The sequence below is a fragment of the Lotus japonicus genome, chromosome 5 (genome assembly GCF_012489685.1).
Source record: "Lotus japonicus ecotype B-129 chromosome 5, LjGifu_v1.2".
Taxonomy (NCBI): domain Eukaryota; kingdom Viridiplantae; phylum Streptophyta; class Magnoliopsida; order Fabales; family Fabaceae; genus Lotus; species Lotus japonicus.
Window position 1 is genome coordinate 56,192,613 of NC_080045.1, and position 10,703 is coordinate 56,203,315.

At 34.5% G+C, this 10,703-nt stretch overlaps 1 protein-coding gene across 1 annotated transcript; it reads left to right on the forward strand.

Annotated features, from left to right (window-relative positions):
• The first annotated feature begins 1,821 nt into the window (after window positions 1–1,821).
• LOC130720741 (cyclin-dependent protein kinase inhibitor SMR3-like) lies at window positions 1,822–2,735 on the forward strand. The gene has a single exon (XM_057571434.1). It carries the CDS (start codon window positions 2,016–2,018, stop codon window positions 2,406–2,408), a length of 393 nt encoding a protein of 130 aa, XP_057427417.1. The 5' UTR covers window positions 1,822–2,015; the 3' UTR covers window positions 2,409–2,735.
• Window positions 2,736–10,703: the final 7,968 nt, after the last annotated feature.

Here is a 10,703-nt window from a genome sequence, read left to right on the forward strand (position 1 = left end):
TCCAAAATTACGTCTAATTCAAGTGTGGTGAATGCAAACTGAGTGCACGATGGCATAAGAAATGCCTACAGTAATACATTGCGAAGAATGTACTATAGCAAAGCACACTTTAACGTTTGAGTTAACTTCTAAATCAGAGACGATTAAAAATCTTAGAAAGATATTTAATGATCAAAATTAGCTAGTAATGTTTACATTATTATATAATCAAACCAATAATTAATTATGGAGTGCGGCACAATGACGTGTGTTTGAGGAGCTTAGCATGTCATTCACGAATGATGACATCCGAGTTGATAGTCACGTTCAAACATCTTTGGTGTTACTGTTTTTGCCGACTCCATTTAATTTACCTGGCTGACTATTAGACGAGACAATTAAACTTTTAATCGTCCTAATCAACCAATAAGGTGTTCACTTGGTCATGGGTACTTTCCAAACCCAAAAAAAATACTCTTCAAGTAAAATGACAAATAATTCTTAGATGTAATGAAGTGAATTGTATGAAAAGTGAAACTAAACTTAGTTTTATTAGAGCAACTCCAACGGGAGTTGCTTAACCCGGTTGCTTAAATTAAGGAACGTTCCTTATTTTTCTGGTCCATTGGAGCTTGCTGAGGTGGCGTTGCTTATAGCTCAAAGCTAAGCAACGTTGCTTATTTAAGCAACGTTCCTTAGCTTGCTGCAGGTATTAAAAAATTGTTTTTTCTCTTTCCATTCAGCAACATAAAATCGTTAAAAGGGGAGGGAAGAACCGATCAATGGATAAGCAGAAGCAACAAACAGAGATAAAATACACAGACCAATGAACAAGCAGAGATCCAACAATACAAAGCAACCCAGAAAAGAGATTTAAATTTCAGAAATTTCAACAACAATCCAAAATTTCGAGAGAGTGGGTGGAGACAGCGGTTGTGAGGCTTGAGAGGGTTTCAGAGAGGCGGAGGCTTCGAGAGAGTGGGTGGAGACGGCGGTTGTGGTCTGAGACGGCGGTTTGAGAGGGTTGAGAGGTCTGAGACGGCGGTTTGAGAGGCTTCGAGAGAGTGAGAGAGAGAAAGAGGGTTTCAGAGAAAGAGGGTTTGAGAGGGTGGAGTGGAGGATTCGAGAGAGTTTGAGACGGTTGAGTGTGTGATGAAGCTTCGAGAATGAGTGTGTGAATGAGCATTTGACACGGTTTAAAACTCTGTCATTTTGGGTGAGTGTGTGAATGAACTTTTTTAGTGAATGTGTTAATGGACTTTGGCCCAAATTAAGAAAAAGAGAATCAGATAAATTGAATATTGTACCCAAAAAAAAGATAAGTTGAAATATATAGTTTTTTTTTTAAAATCAAATTGAAATATATAGTTAGTTTGTTATTTTGTTTTTAAAACCGTTGTTATATTTGAAAAAAGAAATTGAATTTGTTATGCTGTAAAATTTGAGCATAGTTTAGAAATATGTTAATTCAAAAATTAGATAATATAATTTAAATACAATATTGTTATAAATGTTTAAATTTAAATCATGCTTGGTGGAACTAAAAAATATAAATATATGAGGTATAGTAGGACCCAACTAAAAGTAAAATAAGTAACCTTGCATTGGAGCAAAATTTACATGGATTACTTATGAGTTACTTAAATCTTATGTGGCAGTTGAACCCCACCAGAATGGAGTTTAAGCAACCCAAGTAGCAACCTTGCATTGGAGATGCTCTTAGTGATAGTGATACCCCCAATTACCCCACCTTCAACTAAAACAGACCTCCATCACACTCTCTCTCTCTCATCCTCCTACCATTCTTTCTATCTTTCTCACTCTAATCCTACCATTCTCTCTCTCTCACTCATCTCTTACCTTCTAAAGCACGCTTTCAAAGCATTCCGTAAAGTTTTTTCCACACCTCAACCATCTATATATATACCCAACTAAACGCAGTTTCTCACACCTCACGTTGTGTAATTTTATTTTCTCTCTCAAACTTTCTCACCTTCTAAACACTACCCTCCATTTTACCACCGCCACCGCCAACCATGGCCACCGACCTCCACCTCCAACACGAGCTCCCCAAGCTCCGAATCTCAGCCACCGTCGACGACAACGACACCATCTCCTCCTCCGATTCCTCATCGCCATCCACCCCTATCGCCGCCACAGCAAGCGTCCCGGACAGCGAAATTGACGACGATGCCGCCGTCGGTGGCACCATCCAAGGCGCAGAACAGAGCTACCGGACGCCGACGTCGAAGGAGAGCAAGATTCCGGCGATCCTGAATTGCCCGCCGGCGCCGAAGAAGCCGAAGACGTTTGTCTCCTGTAAGAGGAAGCTCAATGATGCTTTCCAATTCTTCGAGGTGAAGAATAAAGAAGACATGGATGCGTTCTTCAGATCCACTTTTCCAAAGAGAACCTGCCCCTGTACATGAAAACAAGAAAATTTTCTTCATCATCAATCTATCAATCATCATCATCATCCTTAATTTCCACGAACACCACCGTACTTTCTCGGGCCCTGTGAAACCAAACAACAACGTAAATTACACAATTTTTGTTTTTTGTTTTTTGTTTTTTTGTTTTTTTTAATTTCAATTTCACTTGCTTGATCATCAATTCCTTTCTTCTTTTCTTTTTTGGTTTATGTTATATGTGATTATTATATATATATATATATTTCACTTTGTATAAGATGTGAAATATTGGATCCGAATCTCAATTATATTAATCGAATCAACATACCGTTGAATTGAGCTGAATTAATTGTCTCCAATTCCTGCATTTTCATTCCTTCTCAATTATGTAAGATGCGATGAATTTCCAGAATTTTTATGTTTCTTGTTTTGTCTGTTGGTTTATTAACATGATTGATGATCAGATATTATATGGGTATGATTGAATTGTTGAATTAATGGAAAATGATGATGAGGATGTTCTGGAAATTGGAAGACGATAAAGGGTAGCTAGATAAGGTTGGTGGGTTGAGTTGAGTTACGTAATGAAATTAAACACTGTTATTATTTTAGTAAAGAATATTAATATTAACGCATGGAGTTATGTGAAATTTGGTTAATTTAATTTACTTGAGTGAATTGTTGAATATTGTATTGTTATGGTAATGCTAGCTTGACGTCATTGGAATTGAGAGAGAGAGAGATGGTTGATGTGTCATTGTGGTTTGACAAATATTCATGGATCGGGTTGTGTGAGGTTGAGTATTTTCACACGGCTTTGGGATTGATGAAAGGATCAATTCTGTATCGTTATCGATTCATGTACCATCAAAATAAAAATAGTAACATTATATTCACACATTTTTACTTTTATTACATTTATTTTTTTTCTATTTTTTTATATTTATACGAATTTTTATTGTGGAATTGATGGAATAAATTATACGATGGGGATGGATGAGATAAAGTGGTGAGACATGAATGAATGTACCCGGTGATTTTAAAGCACTAGCTAAGTTTTTGTCTTTTTATGAGAAATGTGAGAAATCAGAACATGGATGAGAATTACATTTATTAGACGCCATAATTGAATATTTGAATTTTTTTGTTAAATAGGAAAATTGAATAATGGAATATGATTATTCATTATTCCATGGAATTCTATAAAAAAAAAATTCTTTGAAAATTGGCAGCTAAGCAGCTGAGAGAGATTTGTTCAGTCTTTATATTTCTGGCAACAAGTGGTTTGTGCTATCTAATCTACACGACTACACCCATCACCTAATAAATGAGAAATTGACGGTTTACTTGATTTTCTTTTATAGTGTTTCCTTTAAGATTATCATGAATCTGTGTAAAAGTCACGCTTTAACTTTTTAAGGTAATAAGAGTAGTTAATCCTCTCGTCATGGACAGACTATTTGGTTTAATTTTATGTAATAAAGTATGGTTACGTTCCAATTTTAAACAAGGCAAAAATGAAATCTTGTTTAATTTGTAAAATATGCACACAAAAAAGTAGGCAATTTCGAGTATGTTCTCAAGACTTGATTTGGTTCTTTCAAAAAAAAAAGATTTGGTTAATAATAAATCAATGATTTTTGTTGTTTGAAACAAATTAGTATCCAATTTTATAAGTTTCATATCCTTGTCATTAAAAAAATTAAAAGATCATTTAAATAAACCACAAAGTCCAACCACATGATGTTCTCATGATGTTTTAGTTTCATTTTTAAAACCTAATTTACATATTAAAAATTCAAAGTGAAGTTATCTCATGATTTATATTCAAAATTAAAAAAAAAAACTTACACTCATTTTCTGTTTTAGAAAATTCATCTTTTTTGTTTAGTCCATTGGAAATATAAATTGTATCATCCCGTGATTGGTTCATGGACCTTTCCCTCCCCCACACATATGTCCCCCAGCTCTTACCACTTGAGCTATTATTTGGGGATAAAAAGTTTATCTTTTAAAACAGAATAAGATTTTTATTCATGATATTAAAAACTATGAGAAACACCCCTTTTAATTAAATGAGAAGGGCCTAGAGGTCATAGATAAGTACCAAATATGGAGTTCATCGATCTGAGTCGTCCAACGAGGTATGAGAGAAGACATCTTACATCCTATGTGAGTCTGCCTAGGAATGTTACTGTTACCCTTATACAACAATGACACTACGACACATAGTCAATATTACTCTATATCTATAAACATGATTTGGGCATCATAATGCCTTGCATATATACCCCCACACGACCCTAGCTTGACGATAGAAGAACCCTAACATGATGACGGAGGAACCTCAACGTGATAACAGATGGATCACTAAATCTTCAACGAAGCTCAGTGAAGCTGAGCTAAGACAACACCAACATTGCTCTTTCATTGTCTAGGCCTATTTCACTTATAATTCTAAAAAAAAGAATAGAGTGAAATTTTATGATGATGATATGGAAGGTATATATCAGATATTCTCTTTATATCTTGTTCTAGTTATTTAGGAAAGAAATTCCTCGGAACAGCAGAAACGTGGTAAAGAAGGACTTTAGAGAAAAATTAAATTTCCCTAACTTTATATATTTATTTAAAATCAGAGCGGTTTGATAAAAATAAAAAAATAGCTGAGTTTATTTTCCATTTAAAATTAGTAATAATTCATACTGAATTTTATATTTAAAGAGTGTGTTACAACCTATTGCTTACTAAACTGTTTCAATGTGAAAGAGACATATAAGCAACAATCTGCAAAAGAGAAAGCCACAGCCCAACTATTCTAGAAGAAATTAATGTACCTTATATATACCATGAACATTGTGTGGGTTCTTCTAATTTAAATTAAGGTAGGTGTGTGTACATAGGCGAAATGAAACTAATTAACCATGCCAATTACCTATTATAATTTGTGTGTTACAGTGTCAGGACCAAACGCTTGTTAAATTATTAACTCCTGTGTAAGCATATAATTAATCCCTTGACTTCATTTTTACGTTTCTTTGTCTTTACGCTTTAAGATGTCCTAAAAGGTGGGCGTGAGGAAAAAGTTTAGTCATCATCGTGGATGAACATGATGGACAGATGGAGTATAAATCACCAAACCAAGTTAAGAATGAACCAGTTGTATAAAGAAAAGGCAACTTGATCTATAAGCCAGTCTTTTGTAGAGACACTTTTCAATAACTTGGATAAGGAATAAAGAGATGGTACACAACCACATCAAATTCAGGAATGCACAATGATTATTTTTTAGGTAATACAAATATACTCTACTATAGACAATCACATTTGATTCGAAAATTTACATAACTATTTAGATATATAAGATTAACTCTTATAATATGTCTTTTCTGGATCTACTTTTAAAATTTGAACATGAAATTTTGCCGAAAAAGTTTCTAAAATGTATATCATCTAATTAACAAAAAAAACTTCAGGTATATAGAGATAGTAAATTTGTTGTTATAAATGGAAAAGGCAAGGTGCTAAGCACAAGTTTCAAGGAGGATTATTACCTTTTGTTTGAGAAGGGAAAAGAATATAGATGATTGGGGTTAGAAGCATTGGATGCGTCATTGTCAAGAAAATGATTCCAGAATTGCAGATCCACTGCAAGGGCCAGGTGGGTGGGGACTATGGCCAAGAGTATGTTCCTCGTGGAAAATACTTGATGAGTGCACAGTACTACCATATGTTATGTTTGCCCACCCAATAATGCAAATACTATATATATGGTTACTTGCATCTTTAATTATAATTAAGGAGTTTCATATCCATATAGATATGCATTTATAAAATGTGTGCTCATTAAAGTGTATATACGGCTTAAAATGTTTTGTTGTTTCGGCTCGAATGGTCACAAGGTTTAATAGCATCTCAGTCAGATTAAAGACCTTGTAATCAAGCAAATCTCACAATGACAACTGAGACATAAACATATGATCATATCCTTGCAACGTAGGCCGAGTGAATTATCTCAACTCATTAAATAAAACATTGTAGGGTTACTCAAAGGTAACCATCTTTCGATAAGACATTTTTCAAAGCTTTCTAAAAACTTTAAGCCACGAATATGATAGTCACAAGCGTATAAATATTGTTTTGGTCATTAAATTACTTAAGCACTACTCGTTATGCAAACTTTGAGTTCTTTTGAAACTCCTCTCTTTACTCTCTCACCGGCATGAGCGTCATAGTGTCTTTCACAAATACACTTTATTCATCTTAATAAACTACAATATTCTTTGCTTTTTGCAACATTTCAAATGTGTAGCTATAGACACAAAAATGTTTTATAAACTTGGCGCAACAGATTCTGACGATCCCATGTTCTAACGTTATCTATTCCTTATATGGCAACTAGTTTTGTATTTTATGACAACATTGTGAGAAAATGTAATATATTATATGAAAATGCAACAATTCTGACGGGTCTTCTGGTTTGCACTACTTGAGTGGCTCTCTGTTGCAGGTGTCGTGCGACTGATAGAAAAACTGTTTTGTCGTTGTTTTCGACTTTATTAGGGACCTCTCATTGGGATGCAATCGTTAAAGTTATTTGATTGTGGTTTGTTGAGGTGTTCGGGAAGGTGTTTGTTGTAGTAGTTGGGTTGTTGCTAGTTTTTGTGGGCTAGGTCACTGTACCCATGTTGTAAGAGCATCTTCAATGCTAGTTCTTATTTCTTAGTTCTTAGTATTATTCATGTGGGCCCGTATTGCCACATGTGTTTAAGCAACTCTCAAGCAATTTTGCTCCAACCATGAGTTCTTAGTTCTTAGTTCTTACCACTAATCATTTGGTCTCACCAACCACATTATTTATACTTTTTTATTTTCATAAAGTAATAAAACAAAATTTAAAAAGTAATAAAGTAATTTGGATGAGAGAGAAATAATTAATATTTTAAGCTAGGAACTCAAAAAGCAAAACTCCTTATATAAGAACTGAGTTCTTATTCTTAAGAACTAAGGAGTCCATGTCAGCACCTCAAATGGTAAAGTTTTTAGTTATTAGTTCTTAACTCCAAAATAAGAACTAAAAATCTTGCATTGGAGCTAGTTCTTATTTCTTACTCCCTCCGTTCCTAAATATAAGACCTATTCCAAAAAATTGCGCTTATTAAGAAAACACTTAATGTGACTAATTAGTGTATTGGTTTTTTAAAAATGCATACATTATTCCCTATTTACCCTTTGTCATTTTCTCTCACTAATAATCATTGCATTCATAGTTAGGTGGAATAGTAGTAATTAATGATAGGTGGTAACTTTGGAATTGAAAACATACAATTAATGTGAGGGGTCATGAATATGGAAGAGTACAAAACCTTTTGCTAGATTTTTGTAAGAGGTCTTATATTTAGGAACATGAAAATTTTGAAATTAGGTCTTATAATTAGGAACGGAGGGAGTAGTTCTTAACACTATTCATGTGAGCCCGTATTGCCACATGTGCTAAAGCAACTCTGTGCAGATCGATTTTGCTCCAACCATGAGTTCTTAGTTCTTAGTTCTTAGTTCTTAGCACTATTCATTTGGTACCACAATATCATTATAGTAGTAATATTTTTTACTTTCATATAATTTTGATTTAAATTTAAATGCTAATTCAATATTTAAATTAAATGAATTGATGAATGAGAGAGAGAAAAAATTAACTTTTTTATGCTAAGAACTCAAAAAGTAAAACATCTTATATAAGAACATAGTTCTTATTTTTAAGAACTAAGAACTCCACATCATCTCTTTCAATGGTTAAGAACTCAGTTCTTAGTTCTTAACTAAAAAATAAGAACTAAGAAACCTTATATTGGAGATGCTCTAAAGAGGGTTTGTATTTCAACATTATCTATATTTATATATAAATCTTTCAACTTTCAAAAAAAAAAGTCCATATTATAAAACAAGAAACACTTATTTAGTGTTATAAAAAATTGTGTTGCCTAAACCGGATATTTTTATGACAACAAACACAAACTAATTCCAAATTCATTTTTAGACAACACTTTTTACCATTACATAAATAAGTATTGTTAAAAGCAAAAAATGTCTGTAATACAGCTCCACCGTGCTAGAGCAGCATTCAAATGCTGAAAGGAAACAAAGGCTGAACTCTCGTCGTACATGTTATGATTGAACATTTTCCAAAAGATTTTCATCATTAATTTAACATGATAATCCGAAAGTCTTAGATTAAATTATAGGTTAGCCTGACCAGGCTGCTCGATTCAGCCCACTAACCCCAAATGGCAAACACAATTATATTATTCTAAACCTGTAAAAAATGGATTTACATGATCTTTATGTAGATTTGCCCACTAACATATTGGAGTTTCTGCACAGTTGTTTTTATACTTTCAGTGCCTATATATATTCTCTCGATTCTATCAAAGAGGCATGATCGTCCTACTCCTAGGCCATGATCAGAAGTGACATTAATTATCCAACTTGGATATATAGTACCATCAATGATTATTTCGTGGCTGAATTTATTGACGTTCGAACTCCTTATGATTTGATAATGGCATTACAAGGAAGAATACAGGATGCGTATGGATAAACCATACTCCCTCCGGTCCTATTTATAAACATGAAAGAGAAGAAAAATCTTGGTCCTTTTTATAAGAACCAAATGAAAGTTTGAGCTATATTAATTATTTTTTTCCAATGATGCCCTTATTAATTCTAACTTGTAAAATGTGTCTCATTAATTATTCTTTCTCTTTCTCACTTTCCAACACTAATAATAAAGGGTAATTTTGGAAGTTTATTTTGATTTAAGACATATTTAATGCATTTTATCTAGTTTAACTACATTTCTTAAACTATGTGATTTTTTTTTGTTGCTTATAAATAGGACCGGAGGGAGTACTTAATTAACTAAGTGTTAATTATAATCAATGTTCTGAAAACCGGACCGGTCATCGAACCGGTCAAGGCACTGGTTTAAGGTTTAAAGGTCGAACCGGGGTTGAATCGTATCAATATAAATAATATAATTTTATATTATATACATATAAAAATATATATACATAATTTTTTTAGGTCAGCAACATTAGCACCGTTTTCCTCTGCTTCTTGTGTCCCAACAACATTAGGAGAAGCATCAAACGGAGCAGTATTTCTTCCATCATTCTACAATTAAACGGTCATCATATTCATATTCATAAACAGTAAGAGAATTGAGAAATCAAACCCTATGGAAATCAAATAAAGAAAAAGGTTGAAAAGAGAAAAGAAAAATCAGTTTGGTCGTTTGGAACAAGAAGAAGAACCTTGTAACACCCCGATTTCAGTGGCGTCACTTTAGTAACCAAAAATAAACTTAATGCGGAAAAACGTGAATATTTTTTTTTCGTCGATACTATAAACAAGACTGAAATAAATAAAACGCAAATGCGAAAGACAACAGAACTAATATACAATATAGATTACAGCCCCCGCTGTAAGTAGCAACCTCGTCACGAGTAACCTCCAGTGACGGAAAGGAGAAAAGTGTAACGCCCGTAGGCAATATGTACAGACCAAAGTAAAGGTAAAGTGTCCGCAACACAAACCTCAAAAACGAGAATAAGTTAGCCCAATCGGCCTGAAACAAGACCTCCTAAGTCTCCAGTGACGGAAAGGAGAAAAGTGTAACGCCCGTAGGCAATATGTACAGACCAAAGTAAAGGTGAAGTGTCCGCAACACAAACCTCAAAAACGAGAATAAGTTAGCCCAATCGGCCTGAAACAAGACCTCCTAAGTCCAACCAACTCTCTGTGATTCCCGTAAAGAAACCACACAAAAAGCTATAGGTGGGAAACTACTATGTCCCCAAAGAAACAAATGATGGTCAGAGCTAAGACTCTACTCCTACACTAATCCTATCTCGAGGAGCTCACACCAGCACTACAACCTACATGCTAGCATGATCGTCGTCTGAATCTGAATCCAGAACGACCAAGTCTATGTACACTACCCGTCCTCCTCTCGCAACCGCGATGCGCTCCGGTGTTGGCCTCTCGGGCTTAGGGCCCGAACCATGATCATCAATGATAGCAACGGTGGGTGCACTGGACTCTGAAGAATGCACTCCCACAGGCTCTTCCTCTGAAGGGTCCTCATCATCAGAAGATGACGGTGGTGGCGGTGCTCCTAATCCTGGTCCGCGGTGTACTCCAGGCGGCAAGTTGAAACTGACAGTGCACCTCCTCAGCACTCTTTCCATCAAGTGTCTTACTCTGTCTACCCGATCCTCCATGATCCTCCCCGAGTACGTCGCACGATGGTTA

What these genes read in the sequence shown, in the direction of transcription:
- LOC130720741 (XM_057571434.1), top strand. Translation starts at nt 2,016, where the DNA reads ATGGCCACCGACCTCCACCTCCAACACGAGCTCCCCAAGCTCCGAATC.